At 32.7% G+C, this 24,442-nt stretch overlaps 2 protein-coding genes across 4 annotated transcripts; one reads left to right on the plus strand and one right to left on the minus strand.

Moving 5' to 3' along the window:
- Nucleotides 1-3,512: 3,512 nt before the first annotated feature.
- On the minus strand, nucleotides 3,513-7,037 carry LOC7483590 (probable methyltransferase At1g29790). 3 transcript variants are annotated; one of them, XM_024611569.2, is made up of 2 exons: nucleotides 5,489-7,037; nucleotides 3,513-3,846 (listed from the first exon to the last, which is right to left on the minus strand). In XM_024611569.2, the coding sequence occupies exon 1, from the start codon at nucleotides 6,641-6,643 to the stop codon at nucleotides 5,516-5,518; it is 1,128 nt and encodes a 375-aa protein (XP_024467337.1). In that variant the 5' UTR covers nucleotides 6,644-7,037; the 3' UTR covers nucleotides 3,513-3,846; nucleotides 5,489-5,515. The 3 variants fall into 3 exon arrangements, with proteins under 3 accessions (XP_024467337.1, XP_024467335.1, XP_024467336.1); XM_024611567.2 differs by having other exon boundaries at nucleotides 3,513-3,859; XM_024611568.2 differs by lacking the exon at nucleotides 3,513-3,846 and adding an exon at nucleotides 3,861-4,320.
- Nucleotides 7,038-13,665: 6,628 nt separating this feature from the next.
- On the plus strand, nucleotides 13,666-18,881 carry LOC7483588 (two-pore potassium channel 3). The gene is made up of 2 exons (XM_002317265.4): nucleotides 13,666-15,328; nucleotides 18,144-18,881. Exons 1-2 carry the CDS (start codon nucleotides 14,190-14,192, stop codon nucleotides 18,289-18,291), a joined length of 1,287 nt encoding a protein of 428 aa, XP_002317301.1. The 5' UTR covers nucleotides 13,666-14,189; the 3' UTR covers nucleotides 18,292-18,881.
- Nucleotides 18,882-24,442: the final 5,561 nt, after the last annotated feature.

Below are 24,442 nucleotides of genomic sequence, written 5' to 3' on the forward strand. Positions count from 1 at the left end.
ATTTGATTGCGAATTTGATAAATTATGTATATAAATTATTGCAAAATGTAGGCATATTCCATATGTATTGCAAAATGTATCATAGGCTTTTTTCTTGCTTTTGCATTAACTAGCAAAATATCAGGCAAGGCAATCTTAGGCTATTTCCGTATGTGTTGCATCTGCATGTATTGCAAAATGTATCATAGGCTTTTTTCTTGCTTTTGCATTAACTGGCAGAATAGTAGGTAAGACAATCTTAGGCTATTTCCGTATGTATTGCATCTGCATATATTGCAAAATGTATCATAGGTTTTTTTCTTGCTTTTGCATTAACTGGCAGAATAGTAGGCAAGACAATCTTAGGCTATTTCCATATGTATTGCATTTGCATGTATTGCAAAATGTATCATAGGCTATTTGCAAAATGTATCTACATAGCTGAAAATAATTGCTTGATTGATGTTGTTGTTGGTTTCTTAATTTCAGATGGATAATCGGGAAGATTCTACACCAATTGAATCAAATTCTTCAAGTTCGGAACCCAATTCTTTACCTATTCCAGTTCCAGTTTCAGTTGCTACTTCTAGTACAAATAGCAATACTGAAAGTGAAGGTAATCCAGCTTCTAGATCTAATAAAAGAAAAACATCTGAAATTTGGGATCACTTTAAAAAACTAGATGGTAATGTTAAGGCTCCTAGGGCTGCATGTATGTATTATGGAAAAGACTATGCATGTCATACTATACTTAATGGGACTAGTAACATGTGGAGTCATCTAGGTGTATGCAAAAAATTTCCTTTTGTGATTGACCAAAAACAAAAAACTTTAGTCTTAGAATTTAGGCCTATAATAAAGGGGGGTAATAATGGAGAGGAAAATCTAGTGACTATTAAGGCGGTGGGTTATAGTTATGAAGAGTGTAGGAAAGCTCTAGGAAAAATGATTATACTTGATGAGCTACTTTTTAACTTTGTTGAAAACCAAGGATTTAAATCATTTTGTCAAGTAATACAACCTAAATTTGATGTTCCTTCTCGTTTGACGATTTGAAGAGATTGTTTGAAAATTTATGTAGTTGAGAAGGAAAAATTAAAGAAAGCTCTTAAGGATCAACGTGTATGTTTAACAACCGATACTTGTACATCAATCCAAAATATTAATTATATGTGTTTGACTGCCCATTGGATTGATGAAGGTTTCTAAACTTTAGTCAAGTTTCTAATCATAAAGGTGAAATAATTGGCCAAACAATTGAGAGTTGTTTGTTGGAATGGGGAATTGATAACATTTTAATAGTTACAATAGACAATGCAAGTTCAAATAATTTGACAATAAAATATTTGAAGAGAGTAACAAGTAATTGGACAAGTAATATATTGTCAAATGACTTCATGCATGTTAGATGTTGTGCACATATTATTAATCTTATTGTATGTGCGGGATTGAAAGATATTGATGATTCAGTTGTTAAGATTAGGAATGCAGTGAGGTTTGTTAGATCTTCTCCTTCTTGACAACTTATTTTTAACCAATGTGCGGAGAGGTTGAAAATTGGGAGTAAAAAATCTGTTTGCTTAGATGTTGCAACTAGATGAAACTCTATATATATGATGCTAGATGCGGCTGATAAATTTGATGTGGTTTTTATAAGGTTAGAAGAAACCGATTCTAGGTATTTGAGTTACTTTGAGGTTGATTCAAAAGGAAAAAAAAAAAAACTTAGGTCCTCCTGCTTTAGAAGATTGGGAAAAGGCTAGATCTTTTGTCAAGTTCTTGAAACTATTTTACACGGTTACATTGAAATTTTTTGGCTAGTTGTATGTGACATCTAATTCTTTCTTCCATGAATTGATTTACATGCACACAAGCATATCTCAACTTTGTAGAAGTGAAGATGTTTATGTAAGTAAAATGACCAAGAATATGATGACAAAGTATAAAAAATATTGGGGAGATCAAGATACACAAAACTTTTTGTTGTATGTGGCTGTTGTGTTAGATCCACGTTTCAAATTGAAGTATGTGAGATTTTGTTTTGGAAGATTGTATGATGTTGAAGAGGCTGAAAATTTTACAATTAAAGTTAAAGATACTTTGCTAAGGTTGTTTGAGCATTATATGAATGTTGATGAGAATGTTAAGGTTGTTCATAGTGTTGGAACTAGTATAAATGAAAATGTTAATGTTGATTTAATGGTGGTAAATGATGATATGTTGGATGACTTAGCTTCTCAATTCAAAAAAAATTTAGAGGAAGAAGACGGTGTCAAAAAAAAAAAATTGAGGTTGAGAGGTATTTGGGTGATGATTGCGAGGATCCTAATGATTTTAAATTAGACATTTTGGGTTGGTGGAGGTGTAATGCTACAAAATACAAGATTCTTTCTAAGGTGGCACAACACGTGTTAGTTATTCCGGTATCTACAGTTGTTTCTGAAGTAGCTTTCAGTACTAGTGATCGTATTTTAGATCTATTTCGAAGCTCTTTATCTCCATCGACAGTGCAAGCACTGGTTTGTTGTCAGAATTGGTTGAGTTTAGCATCAATTCCAATCAACATCATAAACTTCATGGATTATATTGAAAATTCTGAGATGATTGAGTTATGTAATTTCTTTTACAAATTTAAATGCAGTTATTTTATAATATCATTTATTTACATATGTTTAATCTAACATTTTAATTTATGTTTTTGTAGAATTTAATGAAAGTTTAAAAATCTCAACTGATTGTTTATAAGTTGTATTGATGATGTTGGTGCAATCCTGGAATATAATTGTTTTGGGTAATTAATTTACTTTACCTTATTAATTCCTTTTAAAATTTTGCATTGCTAATTTTTTTAATAGTCAAACTGTAATATGATATGTTGCTAATTTGCTAGTGTTTTTTTTATAGCATTATCCTTGCTGGATCTTTTAGCTTTTGCTGTTACTGGAAGTTTTAGATGCTATTATAGTGCTGGTGTCGGATTTTTTTCTTCAAATTATACCGGATTTTTATGATAATTTATTACTAATTGCTATTTGCTAATGTAAACTTTTTAAGTGTGAACACCTCTTTTAATTTGAGGTGCCCAAATTTGATTATGCATCTTACATATTGTATTGATTTGAATTTTCATAGCTTATTTCTTTGCATATTAAAGATAGTAAGATAGAACATTTCAAATTTATTTTTACTATAAGCATTTCAAATTTTTTTTAATATTTTAATTTCATTAAAAAGCTTATAACAAAATTAATCAAATTTGAACATTTTAAAGAGTTTTGATTAAAAAACCTATAAACTTAGCCCAACAAGAAAATTTAACAGTCCAATTTAATCTAAGCTCATTAAAAAAAAGTAAAAAAAGCCCGTTAATTTAATGATTAGGTTTCCTGGTTTTTTAGCTACAAAACCAGATTCGGTTCAGTTTGAACCAGAATTCAGTTCGGTTCGGTTTGAATTTTTAAAAATATGAGTTAATTCAGTTGGTTTTTATGGTTCAAACCGAACCGAACCATGAACAGCCATACTTGTACCCATGCTAAACGGCGTCAATGGCCAGCATCAAACATTTGTTTGATTTGTTGATTTACTGAACATTTCAACTGGATGACATTCAACGAATCCAAAGACAAACAAAACGCCACCACCTTCACCCGCTCATATTCCTACAGAATCTGTACCGCCAGCCCATTTTCCATTCTATTATTTCTATAGCACTTAGGTACCTTTTGCTCTTTATCCACGTTAGTGCCAATGACCATGCTTGCTTCATTGCTAAGGCAAAGGGCTCCCATCTTCCATGTGAAGTAAGGAGATCTAATCTTGAAAAGGGTTGTCTGTTGTGTCCCCTGATCAATCAGCTGACAAGATCTGACAATGATACCTGAATAAATAACAGAGAAAGACCCGACTTACTGTCTGAAGTCTGAACAGGCAAACCATTTTCTCGACAGTACGGTCAACAGTTCCAACCACTACACAGTAAATAACTCCCAATCCATTTGAATCAGTAAATGGTTAATGAAACAGTAATATGTCGCCAAGAACGTTGACGAACAAAGTATGAATGGCAAATCGATTAGGCAAACTAGTGGTGATGTGTTAGTTAAGAAATGATTGAATGGAGCAATTTATGCTCTGCATGTAGCCTTTAAACTAGATTCAATATCTGGATCAGCATTTACGCCACTCTTGAAGAATGTGAAACATGGCACCAGAATTAGCAGAAGTGCACAGTGGATTACTTCCTTTATTTAGGCACACTCTCATGATATGCTTTTTGTTCCTGGTTGTACATTTGCCATGCAAAATAGCTCTAATGAATTCATTCTCAAGTGCAAGCCCCTTCAAGACCAGAGAAACCAAATCAATTATGGTTGTGGAAACAATGATATGATCTTTGATCACACAAGCAAGGCGTTTTTGGGAGAGCGAATTACTTTATTCTGAAAAAGGTATTGCATGGTAAGAACCAGAGAAAAGTAGTTACAGCAAACTCGGCTATTATGACTATCATTCCTGAGAGTTAAGAGTTGATCATATCATCTCATTTTTAAAACGAAATCAAGGATGTTTCACATAGAGCAACATGATTTGAGCAGAAATAATGAAGAAAATTAGTATTTGTAATCTCTCACATTTGAATGCAGTACTGATATCAATAAAAGGGATTGAACAGAGGCTTAGTGTTACTGCGTTAACACATTAGAATACAGACCATGCCTTTGATTCGATATGATGGATATGCAGCTACATTCACAAAGAACTCAAGGCATTAAAGAGAGTTCCTAGAGACATAGCAGATGGCAAATAAAAATCTAAAGAGCAATTGTCTGCAGAAGTTCAGATTTTGATTTGTCACAGTAGGCTAAGAGAAGACAGGATAATTTTACAGTAAAATTTTAGATACATGCAACAGGGAAATCATTGAGCATACCCAGTGCACTACTATCTACTCCACACATTTGTATGAGAGATCCACAGGATGCATGAGAAGGGAGCAATACATTGGGTATATAGAAATTGTTTTTATATGAAACACTTGGCAGTTAGTAGGTTGTCATGACTAATGAGTAAAGGATCTTCATCAACACCTAAATACGAGCTTTTTCCATGAATGTTTTACCAAGTCACGAAGCAATTTTTGAAAGATGTAAAGCTCTGGACCAATCTTAATAAATTGGAGACAAAATTGGAAGAGGCAAAAGCTTTATTCTTCCCTGGGATAATGTCAAGAGCAAGATACATCCTACAGATGAAGGAAAGAATTTGAGGGCTACATTGATCAAATCAGTTTTGGATATTAGATCCAAAAACAATTCTTCCACCATGGGCCAGTTCATTTCAAACAAATATTACAAAAATGATAGTCATATTAGCTTCCAATTTTCGGTTCAAACCATAGCTACATTATTCAAGTACAATGCAATCAGGCTGCATCCTAATTTAGATATTCCTAACTATCTAGATTTTCACACATGAGCTAGAGTAAAGCTACCAATAAGCAAGTTACCTCAAGTGATCTATCTGCTCCACATTTTTACACAGGCTTTTGCAAGAGTGCAGTCAAGTAAACCTCCCCATTCTTCAAGCCACCAGAATCAGTTTTATTCCCAACTGCCCACTTTACTTTCTTGTAACCCAATTTCCCAATCAAAGGTCCAAAAACCTTATCAAGATCTACTCGTTTACTAAAGAAGTGATCAAACCACAAGTAGCCACCACCCCTCAACACTCTATCAACATCATAGAACAAAAACTCCATCATTGTCAAAGGCATCCACCTATTCACTGCGTGTCCACATCTGACCAGATCCACCACTCCATCAAAAACTGGCAACCTGTGCTGCAATGGCACATGAAGTGGCACTAAGCCCCTCATTGCCACCACTTCATTATTAGGCACATTGAAATTCATTGTTGTAGTGACAACAGTCACATTGTACTGCTTCATTCTAGCTGCAAAAGTACCAGTAGCACCACCGATATCAATGCCGAGTCTAATAACAGAATCGGCTGATTTTGCTACTTGTAGCAACTGCGGGATTGGGAGATCCAACTCAGTCTTATAGGTCATGAACTTGGAGATCTCATTATTTAGATCAAAACCAAGACTTGGGTTTTGCTTAGCTAGGCAAGAAAATGACCTGCAAGTAGGATACTTGTTCCATATTACATTGGAGTCGAGGAAAGAAGAAGGGAACGGGTTACGAGGTAGAGAAGAGGGTGGTTTTGGTGGGGTTTTGGAGAAGCACCGACGGCGAGGGAGAGGGTGGCAGCCATGGAGGATTAAGGACTCAGCAAGAAGATCAGAGTCAAGAGGGCAAAGAGAATAAGGAGAGTAGCTCATGTACTTGTGTAGAAGATCAGGGTGATTATGGCAAGAAGAAGCTATAGGTGAGAGGTGTGAATAAAGGAGGAGATCTTGAGGGACGGAGGGTTTGGTAGTGGTGGGAGATGGGGTAGTGGAAGGTGGCTGGTGGCGCGTGAGGTGGCTGATGGTGGCGCGTATGGTGTTGAGTTGGTGGAGAAGGTGGTCAGGTACTGGTTGTTGATCAGATGGGGGCTTGGGAGATTGAACGCGGGAGGAAAGATGGTAGAGGGAAAGGATGTTGGTGGCCACCATGGCTAGGACAAGTACTAGGTTCAAGCCCATGGTGAAACCCATGATCTTGCCTAGTGCTCCTGCTAGCTGCTCCTATGCCTTGGTGTGTTCTTGGAAGCACTTTGCTGCTGAAGTTAAGGTGGTTGACTGAGCGACTGACCAGCAAGCCAAGTGGCAACAAGTAGAGATGATCTATTGCTTGCCTGTGATGGGTGGGAAATAAGCAAGGATGTGTTTGGCTTGTGATGATCCAATTTGTGGGCCCTCATGAGAATCTGCATATTCTTGTGTCCTGAAAATTGTTGGGAAGTTTGGAGCAACTAACGATTAGTGAGATAGTCTTCAAGAGGGATGGTCTTCTTGAAGTGGGTTTTGAGAGTCAAATATGTTTTGATTCTTCTTTTGTTTGTTTTGGGATGGATTTTGCTAAATTTTGAAGATGACGATGAACACTCCGTTTGTTTAAGCTATTTTTGAAGGGAAGTTTTACATTGTGGTAGCGTGGTTTAAAGTATTTTTTATTTAAAAATATATTAAAATAATTTTTTTAAATTTTAAAAAAAATATTTCAAAATTTTTAAAAATATAATTTATACCGTGTTTCTAAACACTCAGGATGATTTTATTCAAAATCCAACTTAACATGAAATTTAAAGAACACAGCTTTAAACATTTTTGCTACAAAATTTGAACCTAAATCACCGTGGAATTCAAGAACTAACCTTTCTTTCTTGGTTTACTAAAGGTGAAATTGTAAGAAGTTAATTAATTTTTAAAATTTATTTATAACCAAGTTATATTTAAATAATTATTTTATTTTGATTTTTAATCAATAATTCTTATACGTGTGACTTGATAAGTTTTTTAATAGGTTAACGCAAACATAAATCATAATTAAAAAATAAAATAAAATAAAATAAATTAAAAAATTAAATTTAATATTAATTAAACAATTGATTAATTTATATTTGAAAATCAAGTACAGTGTTTAATAATTTATCATGATAAGTCAAATATTAAAAAAATTATAAGTTGCTTGACTTAACTTTTCAATGATTAGTTTCTTAGTATAATTAGTATCTCTTTATCAAGAATGTTCTGATTTAGACATTATAGTATGAAGTATGTTTGTTTTGTTAATTTTTTTTTATTCTCAACACTATAATCATTGATTATCTGAATAAAATTTGAAACTCTTTTCAATTTTCTTTCAATTTTGGTCAAGAGTTTCACAATCAATACTATTTGGGAATAAATTAAATATTTTTTTTTATAATTCACATAGGGTAATGAATTCTCTTTTAATTACTCAAATACCTTCATATAGTTTATATTATACTCAATATCTGTCTGTTTGTTACTCTTGATTAGGATAACGTGTTGTCAGGATCAAAGCATAACTCTCATTATATAAGATAATATAATGTTCTCAAGTCTAAAGATCACTTGCATGACTATCACGTAAGTTTTTCCTTAGACATAAGTGATATCTTCATATAAATTTTTTTTGCAGATCGGTTCAGTGTACATATCTTCTGACAAACACCTGCATATTAATTACAGATATCCCTCATACCTCAGTTTATAAAAACGACTACTTCATTTCATAAAAAAAAAACATAATATACACCGATCTTAACAACTCTAAGTAATATTCAGTCTTAATAGAACGTTAACAAAAAACATTTAAGAACAACGTTTTGATGCAATAAAAATCTTATAATTATAACAACTTTATAATTTTTTATATAAAATTTTTTCATGAACTTTATCTTCATTTTATATTCATTTCTTAAATATTAGATTTATTAATAAATTATAAATATTTTTTAAAATATTTTTTTTATTAATAATAAATATTTTTTATACCAATAAAATTAATGTAACCAGCTGAGCATATTCACTAACAAGGCCTTGGTGAAAGCACTCACCCATAATTATACAAATTCTCTTTGCAGGAGGAGCAAAGAAAAGCATTACAAGCCGAGGCAGGCAGATTTACAATCTTCAGCAATAACCCAACTTTCTGCATCACTCCAATCAATCAATGGTATGCTCCAAATGCTTTTGTTTTTCTATTTCTCTGTCTCCTTTAATTTCCCTCTAATTTTTTCGGTTTTATTTTTCTGTTAGCTTAATTCTTAGATACTCAATTTAGATTATGAACGCTTAATTTTCATACAAGTAGGTAATATATGAACTGATCTCATGTGGGTTTCCATTATCTAGGCCAAATACACTTCAAAGTTGGAGTCTTTTTTCGTTGCCAGAAATCAGAGGACCTTTTTTTTTCCTGCTCAAGTCTTCTTCTTGTTGTTGTTGTTAAGTATAGGCTGATCCTGAGTTAGAAGCAATTAGACAAAGAAGAATGCAAGAGCTCATGGCTAATTAAACATGGAATTCAGTAAAATTCTGAACAGCAGAAGGCCCAGGAAGACGCATAGAGGTTGGTTTCTGAAATTCTACTTCAGCATTAGTACTCGATACTTTTTAAGGGCCTGTTTTGTAGTTTCTGAGTAAAGGAATCGCAAAACTTTTGAAGGGTATTGTCATAATCCTCTCATCCTTATCAATCTTATATCAAAGACTCCTTCTGAGTCTGAGCAATGGGAATGGAAGTAGGACTGCCATGGTCGCAGCCAGCAGTGTGAAGCTGGATATGAAACTGGCATTTTCAAAACTATATGGGCTACTGCATAGTAGTAGGTTCTTTTTGGTGAATTTGCTGAGTTGCCTTGAGGTTTGTACATAGTAGTGTTCACTTTGGTTTCTTGTCGGTCATCGAATTTAAATTATTTTGATGTTTTAAAATTAAAAATAATTTTTTTAAAATAAAAAAATATTATTTTGATATATTTTTAAATAAAAAAATATTTAACCATTTCCAAATCAATTACTGTGTGGTCACTTTTGAGTAGAGCCTATTTTCTGCATTAAATGGCTGAAAAAATGTCATGAAGTGAAATTATACTAAAGAGACAACGGCTAGGCCCCTGGCATGTTGTGTATTTAGATCGCCAGAAACATGGAAGGCTGCAGACGACCTGTATCCTTCAAAGTAGGTTGTTGGAGGCAAAAATCGAGAGCTTATTGTAAAATAAAGAAGACTAGCTTTACAATCAACGCTCCTTTACAGCTATAATTTTAGGTAAAATTGGCTTCAGACGACCTGTTTCCTACAACATAAGCTTTAAAATCAGCGTTTCAAATGAAAAACACAGATTATATTTTCACTAAATAAAATAAATTAAAAAAATACATGAATGGATTAAGTGTGAAAAAGTTGTTAATGTTAATTAACTAGGAGTGATATGCTTGTGCAACACTACATGTAAGACTTTTAAGTTAATTTTTAACGTGAAAATAACAAAGTAATTATATTATGAACATGGTCTGATGTATCATAATTTGTTTTTAATTGAGCAACAGAAAAATGGTATTTATGCTTTATATAATAAATTACTAAATATATGAATTGATAAATGTTGAAAATTTGTTATAGTTAACATAATTTGAATAAATTATGGGTGAATAAGAAATTAATCTCAAAGAATAATTGATTTTTCTACTCAAAGAATCTTGGCTTTTCTAGATTTAATTCTTGATATACAGTGGTTAATCAAAAGTCGATAATGATGAGAATCAATTCTTTAACCTTTTAACTTTCAAAATTCACTAGAAAGAAAGGAGGCGAAGGAAGAGTTTTCAACTTGATTTTTATTTTTATTTTTAGACATTATTTCTCACTTCATTTTTAGTGCCTTTTCTTTTCTTTTCATGCTTTGGTTTTCCTCTCAAATCTAGAGTTGAAGTTCATTTTATTGAGAAATATTTGAGTTTCATAATCGTTGATTTAAAATTTTTATTTAGAAGTGCATTTAAATCAAAGTAGTGGTGTTAGAATCTTGAGAGATATATTGTAAACATTCTAGTTGCACAAGTGAGGAGTAATAAAACCTTAAGAACAAAGCACTAATCCTTCACAATAACAAAAGTTTTGTTATTTTAAAGTGCTTCAACGAGTAAATACCTTTTTTTATTTTTATTTAAACATAGATATTTTTTTTTACTAATATGCATACTAAAACTTTGAATTAATATTAATTGCAAGTTTAATTATATACTTAATATGTAAGGTAGAATCTTATTTTTTTTTTTTGTTGAAAGCATGTTTGCCTTAGTTATGCTTTTACATTCTTATAGTTTTAAATATGTATAAACTCAAGGCTTTTGTTGGACATCTTTTGTTTGGAATGCCTTTATGATGATAAATTAAATATCTTTACTCATTAGTCTAATATATATTTACAAACTTTGATTTGCAATCTTAAAGCTTTAGTTTGATTTTTTTAAGATTTTGTTTAGTTTATCTTGTGAGAAAAAAATTAATAATGAGAATAATAGTATAAATTAATTGTGAAAGAGGTTTTTAGCATTTTTAAAATCTAAGTTATTATTTAACTTTATTTTTAGTTGTTATATCTCACATATAGATTTAATCTTAATTCTATACGATTTAATCTATAATCTTTTGGTTTGTTATGAGTTTTTCTTTTTATTTAATTTTAGAAGGTTTCTATATATCTTTTTTTTTTGAAGTTATAATTTATCTTCGTAAAATTGTTTTTCATGCAATTTTGATGGTTTGATCCATGTCATATATCTTTTTTTATTTATATTTTCCAATAAGTGAATCATTGATTTTTTTTTTTATGATAGTCTATACTATCTTGCTTATACTCTCTAAGATTGATACCAAATTTATTTGGTCGGTTTTGTTCACATATACAAAAATTTAATGCGGTGAATGGATACGGTTTAGGAAGTTATGTCTAAAGAGATTGGGTTTTAAACGGGATCATTTGTGACCCCTCCAATCTTTTTTGAGAACTTACTAAGTGAAAATATTATTTCACGATACTAGTTTTGTATACAGTACAATTTACAAATGGAATGACTGTTTATTTAATTTTGCATAGTTTAAATATTTTTATTTAAAAAGTTGCTTTATTACAAGTTTTTATTTTATTACTTGCGTATTTTAGAGCCTAAATATTTATTTATAAATCTTATTGGCTACTATTTTTTATAGATTATAACATGTCTTCTACTCCTACTCAAAATTTGGTTAAGCCAACCAATATTGCTTCAGTAAGTACTAATTCGGTAGTGTGAATTCCCACCATCACGTTCTGTGGTGCATGATGAGAAACTTGAAAATTTTAATAGATTGAACTTTAAAAGTTGACAACAAAAGATGTAATTCTATCTAACCACCTTGAACTTGGTAAACTTCTTGACCGAGAAAGTGCCAAAATCATCAGAAAATAAATCTGACCCTACTATTGTGTTGACTGTTGATGCATGAAATTATATTGATTTCGTGTGTAAGAACCACACCTTGAATGTGTTGGACAATATACTATATTATCTGTATAGTTCAATTAAGAGTATAAAAGCATTATGAGAAGCTTTAAATAAAAAAGTACAAAGTTGAAGATGTTGATATGAAGAATTTCATTGTTAGTAAATTTATAGATTTCAAAATGGTTGATTCAATGATTGTAACGAGCCAAGTTCAAGATTTTTAACTTATCTTGCAGGATATACATGCTAAAAGTATGTCTCTTAGTGAGTCCTTTTAAGTGGCTGCAATAATTAAAAAATTATTATTATATTGGAAAAACTTAAAGAACTATCTTAAGCATAAAAACACAAGAAGATGGAAATTAAAGATCTCATTTTGAGGTTGAGGATAAAACAGGATAATAAGTTATCTAAAAAGAGAACTAACTTTTTTGGTGCTCTAAAAGCAAATGTTGTGAAACAAGTGGTAAAGATCCACAACAAAAATCAAAAGAAGCTTGTTGTGAAAGGTAAATGACAAGTACTCTATCTGCAATAAGACTAAGTATTTGGCCAAAGATTGCAGAAATAAGGGTAAGTAAGGAAACCTTACGAAAAGGATTGATCAAGCTGATATTACTGAGGTTGATCACCTCACTAGTGAAGTTTCATAAATGAACTTTTCTTGTGTTATTACTGAAGTCAATCTTATCAACAATCCTAAGTAGTGATGGGTTGACACTAATGCTACAAGATATGTATGATGTAAGAATATGATGTTTTACACTTACAAAGAAGTAGATGGAGAAAACTTATACATGAGGAACTCATCAACTTCTAAGGTGTGGAAGTCTACAATGCAATGAGTCTGGGTCTGTAATGGCGTAGGTTACAATGATTTGCACATGCCATTTAGTGTTTTATACTAATCATTTGACCCATGCTTTACCATAAATCAAATATTTTTTTTTCATAAATAAAAAGAATATGCACGCTCCTTCAATGTGTTTTTTTTATAGTAAATGAAAAAAAATATTGAAGGATGAAATTAAAAATAAAAATATTCTATTAAAAAAATGACAAAAAAGACAAGAGCTAATCGGAGTTAACCTACTAAACCCACGATTCAAGTCATGCACACTATTGGATTTAACAATGTTTTTTTTTTCAAAATTTTTTTTAATTTAATTATACGCAAATCAAGTGCATGCAACTTTTTTTTACATCAAACAATTCTTTTTTTTTTAAATTAGAATTGCGTGTGAGACTGAATTAAAAATAACCCTATTTTTTTAAAAGTTTGATAACAAAAAGAGTTTTTTTTTCAAGTCAAATAAAAAAAAACCTTTAAAAAACAAGCAAGAGATGAAATGGGGTGTGTGTGTGTGTGTGTGTGTGTGTGTGTGTGTGATTTTTAACTTAAATTTGTAGGTCTACTCACCGCTTGACCCATTATAAAATGTCTGGCTTATACAATAGGCATGGCCAGCAAGCCAGATGATTTGTTCTGTTAATAGTAGGGCATAAAAAACACGTCGTCCACCCCCTATTTTTTAACTATTAAAGGCGGATGACATGTCGTCTAGGTAATAAAATGGTTGGATTCTACTTTCTAGCATAGCTCTGAACCAAAACTAATAATCCAAAGAAATGGGACTAAGTTTAATAATTGATACTACACCTGTTGCCTCCTATCTATATCGTTGTTTATGGGAGACTAAGTTATTCATCAAAAAGTCTTAGATCAATCCTTAAGGTCGACATGGAGTAGTTTCATACCAGGGGAATAACTCAAGAATTCTTTTTTCAAGGGAGGAAGGAAGTTTGCTTTTGTTATTGTTCTTGTCATTATCTAGATTCGAATCTAAGTTTTCGTAATGTATACGTTAAAATGCGGATTACTAATATTTTAAATCTTTAATAGTCAAACACGGAAAAAAGAAAAAAGAAAATCCGAAGCTCAATGCATGGTTTGGCAATGGCAGGGCCAGTTCAGCTGTGTTATCGTAGAGGAGCCATGTTCTTCGGCGGAAATGCGGCATCATCATGTTGCATGGAAGGATTCACAAGTGAAGCTCGCAAATCCAGGTAGTAAAATACAATTTAGGACAAATAAAAGGACTGAATTGAATGAGATCAAGTTCAGTATAACACCATCAAAATACTCTCTTTCAAGTTTCAATGTCTACATGTACATGTATCTCTCCCTCTCCAAATCTTCGCTGGTTCCGGTAACTGCTTTCCGGCGGACAGAATTGGCGGTATGGAGAAAGAGCCTTTACTTCCATATGTAAGCCCAAGAAAGAGAACACCACAACCACCCCCGCTACTTTGCCCTCTCCCTGAAGACGATGAAATCTCTTTACCTCTCCCTCTAACTCCTTCTGAACTCAAAGACCGCCTTATTTTTGGCCCATCTTCTTCTTCTCCAGGAGACCGGTCTCCTCTTGTTGAAGCCTTAACGTTTTCTCTCAATTCACCAAGACCCTCCTCTTCTAATCAAGATTTCAACTCATTCCTTGATTCTCCTGAGTTACAGCAACATCATCATCATCAATCTTATTTAGTTGATCCTAATTACCCATGGACGAAAACCAATCTTCACAGGTCAAAAACTGCACCTGCTATGGCTGTCATCAATGATTTTAACCAACCTGTGATTGCCAAGCCAAGATTTGGTTCCCAATCAATTATAGGTCAAGCTTTTTTGCTCTTGGTATTGTATCTGTCTCTCGGTGTGCTTATATATTCTCTTAATCGTGACAAGTTTGAAGGAATTGAAACGCACCCAGTTGCGGATGCTTTGTATTTTTGTATTGTGACTATGTGTACTATTGGCTACGGGGACATTACTCCTAATAGCACTGCTACCAAGTTGTTTTCCATTTTATTTGTGTTGGTTGGTTTTGGTTTTATCGATATTTTTCTTTCTGGGATGGTTAGTTATGTGCTTGATCTGCAAGAGAGTCATTTGTTGAGGAATGTTAAGAGAGGGGTTGAAAAGGAGTCTGCTGGATCATATATAATCGATGTGAAGAAAGGGAGGATGAGGATAAGAATGAAGGTAGGATTGGCATTAGGTGTTGTGGTTCTTTGTATCGGAGTTGGTGTTGGTTTCATGCACTTTGTCGAGAGGCTAGGATGGTTGGATTCACTTTATCTATCCGTTATGTCTGTTACAACAGTTGGATATGGTGATAGGGCATTCACCTCATTGGCTGGTCGTATTTTCGCTTCCATTTGGTTGCTTGTGTCGACACTTGCTGTTGCTCGAGCATTTTTGTATTTGGCCGAGGCAAGAGTTGATAAGCGGCATAGGAGGATGGCAAAGTGGGTGCTTGGTCAACACATGACTGTCTCGGAGTTCCTTGCTGCAGACATTGACAACAATGGGTTTGTGAGGTAATGCTTTGTTACTTGTTGACTATTTCCACACTAGTGTCACACCAGTATGTTTCGATTTGTCTGCTTTGAAGGTCATGGGTTAAGAAAATAGTTCTCTTCAAAGTTTTATAATGATCTGGGCTATCATATTCACTCTCTTTCCCTATTTGTGTCGTGCATTCCTTTCTACTATGTTTGGATAGTATGTATCAACCTTGAATTACATCGAATTGTGAATTTGTGGCATACAATTGAACATTAATTTGCAGAAAGAACCAGAAAATCATGTAAACTGCAATTAGCACCTGGAAGCTTAAAATTGCGATGTTAGCTGTGAAAAGTTAAACGTCTGAGATTTGTGTTCACATTTAAGAACAATGTGGTATAGAATGAGATGTAGTTTGCAGCATGTTATCAAAACACTCTGTTTATGCATTAACTTCTTGATGAATTATATGGATATTATTGTAGAGTTGGTAACTTTTTCACACTTTCTGCATGGAGAGCCACTTCTTATGGTAAACGGCTTACAACTTAACTTAGTTACATGCTGTACTTTTTGTATGGCATTATTCATTTTAGGCTACTAGCTAACCCGCTCCTTGGTTTGTTTTAATAAAGCTCCTTTAATTGAAAAGTGCATGCAGCCTTCAGGTATCCTAAAAGCTCAACAGGTTATTGGTGAATTAAAAGAAAGCTTAACTCTCAGTGGTTAATTTATTCATGTCCAATCTTAATGTACCCTGGACTCTGCAATTGGGATTGAAAGGAAAATAAGGAAAACAGAAAAACAAGAAGGGCTTGAGAGAATCCTAAACACTGCTGATATTCTCACACAAGGAGATAAAAGTCCGAATAATAATCTGATAAAAAAACTCATTTGAAAATAACTTACAACTGTTTAAATAGGTACTAAACCGGCATAAGTTGGAAAGGAAAGAAATCTGAAAATATCTAGGAAAGTAAAGAAAATTCTGAAACAGCATCTTCTGGGTTTAATTTGGGCATGAAAACAATTTCAACTGGTTACAACAAGTTGACTCCCATTAGGAATAAAGCCTATAGAACGCTATAGTAAAATTTTAGCCCGATCCAACTGTCAAATCAAAAGTTATGCTCATTTTCATCATAAAGCTCGTTTGACTAGTCAAGACTTCTTCTTGGGCTTGGTCTTGTCCATTTGGTCCATAAATAAATGTCCACGTAGTCCTATGCCATCAACTTTGTATCTGACAACTCAGCTCCTCCAGAATCTCCTGCATCAAATCTTGTCAATTGATGTTCTCGGAATTGCTTTGTTCTGCTGTTTGTGCAGTGTAGTTTGTATTCTACGCTGCTGTCTCCATCTTTGACCAAGGAATTAAGAAACCTCCTTTTAGTGTTAAACTATAGAGCACCAAAATCCCCCCCCCCCCCCCCAGGAATAAACTTATAGGGGGTGTTAGTGATTCTCTGCTGTCTCTTTCTCATGTTTTAGTTGGAATGCCTTGAACTTTGAATCATCCACGGATTCTCGACATGCATTATTGCTCCGATGTCTTCCTCCTACCCTGCTTATTTTATTTTTATAGTGAATTTCCCCCATTCCGTCTCATGGGAAATGAAATCTTGGTGTTAATACCAGATTCGTGCATTGCAGTACAATTTGTTTGAAAAGTTATGTCTCTAAAATCCACAGTTTGTTAATGTAAATACATGTTCTTAGGGTCAACATCCAAGCAAGTATACCTTTTCTCTTAGAAGTGGAGGCACAGGTAAATTTGGTTTTGCAGAAGGTTCTGCCTGTCAAGTATAAATGTTCTTTTCTTTGATCTATACATATTGGAATTATGAATAGACATTGGTTGAATGGACAAGTTACCTTCCTCCTATACATAGGCTTCACTTTTTTCATGCTTACTTGCTCTATAACAGTCCTCAATATTCTTTGCCTGATTAAAAGGATTTTCGATGGAAATAGTTGATTAATGGAGACGCCAGAAATGTTGTACCACCCAGAATGTCTTAAGTAGCTACCCTCAATAATTGATAACATGGTGAATATTTTTGCACTGGTTGATGTACTTGGCTCAAGGTTCAGTGAATTTTGGAGAACAGCATATAAATACCATATTCTATGTAGCCACCCTCAATAATTGATAACATGGTGAATAAGTTTGCGCTAGTGAATTTTTCTTTTTCAAATATGGCTATGGAATTTTCCTTGTTCTTGTGGATTTTTTGGAGGCTTAATTTCATGCTAATTCAAGAAGCATCCATTATGAATTTCAAGGATTAAGCTGAGTGAATTTCTAGGCTCTCTATTGTTTCTTATCATAGGGTTTCTCCCTAAGGTAGCCTGAATTGTAGCTCCTCTGTAGTTCTCTCTAATAACAGAAAGTGGATGGTAAAATGCCCATATATGGGAAATAGAAAATCTTAAATCTAATTCATTGTAGATCACATATATGGACTTTTATTTGGGGTTAAATGCCCATGCCTTTGTTATTGCAGTGTAGAGACCTTTGTTTATTTTATACTATACTTCCATTCTAAACCTACTATTCTTTGCTATGTTTTTTTTTTTTGGTGGCTCATAATTATTCTTGTTGTGTTGATCCTGCTCTCTTCTACGTGTCATTCCTGTTTTCAGCTTGCTCTGTGACTTAATCAGATTTCCTTTTCCTTGCTATTAGAAATTTGGATCGTCTTCCTCGCAATCTGGTGTTGTTTACTGTTAGAAATTTGTTTTTATCTTCTTCGCAATCTGGTCTGGTGTTTATACCAAACTCTGGTTGACCAAGACCGGATATTCTGTCTTTATTGACTACTTGCATTGGATTTAAATTTGCAGCAAGTCAGAGTACGTAATATACAAGCTCAAGGAGATGGGAAAGATATCAGAGAAAGATATTCTGCAGATATGTCAGCAGTTTGAGAGGCTAGACACTGGCAACTGTGGGAAGATTACACTTGCTGATCTCATGGAAAGCCACCCTTGATCAAGTCTTCTCATGGGCTACCGAACGCAAGAAATCTCAGTGGATTGTAGATTAAACTATTGAAGCCCTTGAAGGGTTAATTGTGTTCAAGCTGCATACAGAAATATAACTCAATGAGTTATAGTGCCTGATCAGCTGGTCCCCTACTATTCATCATGGCTACTCAATCAGCTTGCCATCTCTGGAGTTCACATGGGCTTCAATGGACAAATTTCCGCCCTCTTTCAACCAAGTCTAGAAACCAGTTTGATTTCCAAGGTGGTTGGATGTTTCAACAGCTTAGCTCCTAGCAGCCACAATGCTGGTTGTTTATTGAGTGACAGGGGGGGTGGACAACTGTGCTGATTGGATTATAAGGTATTTTTTCTAGTGTAGACCTGTTGGATTAATTCTTTTTGAGATGCCAAGAGACGAAGAGGCTCAGTAATGATTTGGGGTCTTCATCAAATGTGAATATTTGTTGTTGAATAAGAAAAGGTGGGGCTCCTCCTCTCTCCCATCATCTGGGATTAGTCTCTCTGGTGTTGTCTCAATAACAATTACAGTAGCAGGACTTTTATCCTGATTGAATCTGCATTCTGCAGCAAGTATCTGCCCGTGTGTTTGTGTGCTTTCTTATGTGTTAAGGGGGCAGTGGCAAGCTCCCTATATTCATTTGTCAACGTGGATATCAAGCCATCCTGAAATTGAAAATAAAAAAAAATTGATGTAAAAAATATTTTACTGTTTAAAACCGTAGTAAAATATAAGAGGCTGCACACTGCAACTGCTATGAAATCGCTACGTGAAATTGGCTACACCTTTTAGATTTTTTTTTTTAATAATCCGGGGTATCCGGGTCAGTTTACGCGCACTATGATTAATCCCCGGATTCATTGAACACCCTGCAAGCCCAGTAGATAGGTAAAACACCATGAGGATGACAGACATGTATATTAAAACTTGAACTCAGAATGCAGAGGCAGGAAATTCTACCAAGACCAAAAAGTACCATAGAATAGCAATTCGAATTCCAATGAAAAAAGTGAGCGAAGGCGAGGTGTGTTTGTGTTCATAACTTGTTAGAAAGTATACATTAAAAAAGCTCAATTGATCACTATCTCGTGCTATGTTCATGAAAAAAAATATTCATGCCAAAACTGTTTAATATTATTATTAAATTTAATTCAACATATTATCCTTAAATTTATTAACTTAACTTCTTATTTAATCTAAATTTAAAATTAATCCATGTAAAAATTGTCTTGATATGATCTAGTTGGTTTAGTAAGTTAAAAAACAACCCAATGGTTAGTAAAAATCATGGTTTGGATTTGAAGAAAATTCAAGATGATATCTTTTTTATTTTAATACTAAGACAAAAATATATTTGATTGATTCATGACTTAATCCTCTAAACCCACAACCTGAATTATGAACTTTACGACGTTTAACAACTTTATTTATTTATTTTTTTAAACTATTTCTTATATAATAATATAATAACAAAAATAAACGCTTACAAAATTAATCATTAATCAAATATCGGGATGCTTGTTTGGGACTATGATAACTTTATAGAAAGCAGTAAATCAAAACAAATTATAAAGATCAATTCAAAATCAACGTAAAATTAAAAGATAGAATCGGGAGAGAAAAAAAAGATTCAATAGAAAAACAAAATTGAAATATAAAATATTTTTTAAAGGGTAAGTAATATATACCCAGCTTTGATTTCGGAATGTACAGTCTGTAAATGCTTTACATCATACATATTTCTTGAGTGTCAAAACTCCACTCCTGAAATCTCTTTCAAGTCCCTTTCCGAGAGGAAAAAAACTAGAATCATGAATCAGCAATGAGCCCACTGGGGGGTGAGTGACAGCCTCGAGAGCACACCAGGTCGCGCGCCCTTGATTACTTTTTTAAGAATCACAAGACGACCTTTTCAATTCAAGTGTTGAGCTTGACTGGGATTGAGCTGATTTAGACTAATTAAGATAATTTTTTAATTTCTTTTCCTGCAACATGGAGTTCACTCAAAAGGAGAAAACAAAAGAAAGTAATTTAAAAGGGTGGAGCTCAACTACTAGTTAGGTTCTAAGTTTGTTTTCTAGAGATTGCCAGTTCGAGTCCCACAAATCTCAGGGCCATTGGAAGCTTACATGATCGTTAACTTCAGGGTCCGTAAACTTAGTCGAGTTACGTGCAAGCTAGCCCGGACAACCCCAATAATAATAAAAAAAACTAACTAAAAAAAGAAGGGGAAAAATGATATGTTAGGGCATGGTCAGGTCGCCTTGTCCTATTGCAAACGGTGACATATGGTCATTGATTTAAATAAAATATTTGTTAATCTCACCTTAATTAACGAGTTAGAATGAGTCAAAAGTAGTTTTGACAAAGGAAAGAATCTAATCATTTGAAAACCTTTCACATTTGATCTTCAAGACAGCTTGAGAAACTTAAAGAGTAATAGTATTGATTATATATATTGAAATTTGAGACAATAATTGCGGTTTCAAGAACTACGAAACAATTGGTATTATTCAACCATCTGGGAAATCTCAAGTGGAGTGATAGTATTGATTGGTAATATTAACTTTTGATTCAAGTCCGTATAAGAAAGAAAATACACTTTAAAGGAAAAAAAAACTAATTCTGCACAGGAATTCCTGTAGATCAATAACAAAAATATTGTATTTTGATCTAAAACTTTATTTTATTCACATATTTTAAAAAAAAGAGTCGTTAAAAAGCAAGAAAAAAAAATAAAGTTATTATTTGTGGATATTTTAGCGAACCGATCTTTGTGTTAAAAGGCACAGATATTTTTATTTGAAAAGAAAAGTTTTATATAGATATTTTTTCTTTTCTTGCTGGAAAAAGTCGATCGAGACTCATGAGTCCCTTTTTTTCTTGATGATTTTTAGTTTTTGGACTGATTAAAAATTATTTTGAGGTTAGATATGAGTTTATTGAGGTTTGTTGGGTAGGTAAACGAATTTTCTTAAGTGTTTTCAAGTGAAAAAAATAGTTTAAAGTAAGTTTTTTGAGTCCAAAAAGGAGGGTCACAATTTTTTAGCCACCTGAGATGGCTGAAATAAAACTTGTTGACGACATATAATTTACTTTATTTTTTGTAAGAAAAACTAGACAGAAAACACATCGTCTACCCATTTTATTATATAAAAAAAGATGGTCAAATCTGAAAATTTTGTTAGTAAATAAAAACTCCTCACACACTTCCTTATGTATTTACCTAAAAAATATATCACTCCACTAGTGTTTCACTCAAAATTTGATTTTTCATGATATTAGTCTAATGTTTTTACCTTTTACCTCTCTTGCTCATCTTTTTAATTGTTTAAGGAATTAAACAACAACAATAAAAAAATAATTTGTAATGTCCAACCAATATATTTCAACAAATAAGACAATTAAAAAACAAAAACAAAAATAAAGTTTAAGAATGACTCAAATAAACCCAAAACCAATGTAAACTCAAATAAAATAAACCCAAAATCAATATCAAACAAAGGAATACCCACTGATGAAACAAAACTGATATGATTTACAATTTTTTTAGGAACCAAAATCAACCTTTTTATAATCTCAACTTACAATAGAAACCAAATTCGCAATTTTTTTTTTTTATCTATTTTAGTAGCAGCTATAATTTAAAAGAAACTTTACCTTTTTTTTTTAATAATTACCAGAATTCAAGAATTGATAAACAAGAACAAAAAAATAGATTCTTGAAATTAATCAAAAACAAAGACATCGAAAATTTAAAGATAGATAGATAAAACCTGATTTTAGAACTAAGCTTTGATATCAACTGATATGAACCTAAAAGATAAGAATTATAAAACCTATAATAAAGATTGAACATAACCCCAGAAAGCTAAATTCAAGTTGAAAAGAACCCGACCCAGTGGTTACTTGAATCAAATAACCATAGTTATTGGATACAAACCACAACTTGTTGATATAAAGAATCAAGAATTGGAAGTATAAGGATGAACATCGTAAAGAAGTAATCTTTGATAAGTTCCAAGGAGTTCAATAAAGAATCAAGAGTCTGAGCAACCTTGCACGCACAATATTATTTTTGAAATTAAAATACCAAGAAAAAACCCTAAATACTAGCTAAATAACCCTATTTATACGAGGTAAAACATCCTAAACAAGGCTAGAAAAATAACAAAAGATCTCTAAATAAAATAGAAAAAAATATATGAAATCAACTAAGAAAATATTGACCATGCAATTTGCTGAATTCACAACTTTAATGGACCATTTAATGATATTTGTTGATTCTCATAACCACCCATTCAAGTTACTTTGTAAGCAAAAATTTATATAATTAAGTACTAAAATGTCTTGAAGTATGCTCTCTAATGAGAATTTTGGTTGGACTTGAAGCATGAATAAAACATCAATTACTTTAATTTAAGAGGGAAAAAAACATAAATCTACATACTACATTAAATTATAAAAAATATATTTACTATAATTTATATATAGCATTAATTATCTAATGGAATCAAGAAAAAAAATAAATTAAATGAATCTGAAAGAGAAGAAAGGGAACCACAACAACAAGCATCCAGTAGGTGGATGTTCATTACGTAAACTCTAAACCAAGTAAAAGAAAACCATATAGTAGGTGGCCCAGTGGTAAGAGCTTGGAATCAAGGGGTTTGCTCCCCCTATGGTCTCAAGTTCGTGCCATGTGGTTGCTAATATGATGGCAACTGGAAGCTTACATGGTCGTTAACTTCAGGACCCGTGGGATTAGTCGAGGTACGCGCAAGGCCCGGACACCCACATTAATTAAAAAAAAGGCATCGTATGTTGTAATCGACAAAGCATCATTCTCGAACGTTGTTAATTACTTGGTAATCGCTAGGCTACGTAACAAATCAACAAAGCAAATATGTTTTCCAAGGTGAAAAGAATTATTGATAGAATCAAAACAAAAATCTAAGAGAGCAAAAACAAAGTATACATCCCTAGCGATGAGAGATGGTTTGAGGTTGGTTGGTGTGATTTGTGGAGAAAAGAGGGAAGGAAATTGTGGAATGAAGAATCTCTTATGATGTGGAACAAAATATTTGACGAGAAACACTATTCGAGTCCATACTAAAGTTATTCTAGCTCCATGGTGAATTCCTTACCACTCCATAGTGAATCTAAACAAAACTAATCCTGATCCTGGTGCATACATATACAATAAATCAATCATTTGTGTTATTCTAATCAAGAAACAAGTCTTTTATGTTGGACATGTGATTACCCTTGTATTTTAATTAACTAACTAGATTTGGTGTGTGCTTTTGAAAAATGATCAAATTCTCCGACCTCTAAAGAATAAGACTCATTTAAGGATCATACTACTTCGAGGTTGATCATAAATCACACAAAACAAATTAAAAAAATAATTTTTTTTTTAATTTTTATTATATGAAAATAACAAAGTTTCAATATCTTAATGTTATGACCCATTTAAAGATTACAATGCCAATGGATTGATCTTTTGATAAAATCCAACAACTTAATTTTTTTAAATTTTTATTATATGAAAATAACAAAGTTTCAATATCTTAATGACATGACCCATTTAAATATTACAATGCCAATAGATTGATCTTTTGATAAAATCCAACAACACAAACCTATATATATATATATGAAAATACTCTTGCTATTTTTTTAGAAAAAATTCATTAACCAACAAAGGATAAAAACATCCATACTTAAAACTCATCTATATAAGAAAATCAAACAACCACACAAAAATCATCTACACATGACAATCAAACGCAAAATCAAACACAACCATTAACAATATATATATAAAAATAAACCTGTACCTAAGCAAAAAATAATCACGACCACAAATAAAAAAAATTAAACATGTTCACAATAAAATCAAAACAATTGCATTCCAAATAAATCCATATATACACAAAACAAAACAAAACAAAACACATCATATGTAAAAATAATTGATTCGAGATCCAAAAATTACCTTTGAGAGCTATGAAGTACGGTGGGATCTATTGGAAAAGATTTTGATAGCATTGACACATGGATGCTACGAGAGAATGGTGGTGTGTGTGCTTCATGTGCTACCACTAATCTGCGAAAAAGAAAACATAGATGA

The sequence above is a fragment of the Populus trichocarpa genome, chromosome 11 (genome assembly GCF_000002775.5).
Source record: "Populus trichocarpa isolate Nisqually-1 chromosome 11, P.trichocarpa_v4.1, whole genome shotgun sequence".
Classification (NCBI taxonomy): Eukaryota; Viridiplantae; Streptophyta; class Magnoliopsida; order Malpighiales; family Salicaceae; genus Populus; species Populus trichocarpa.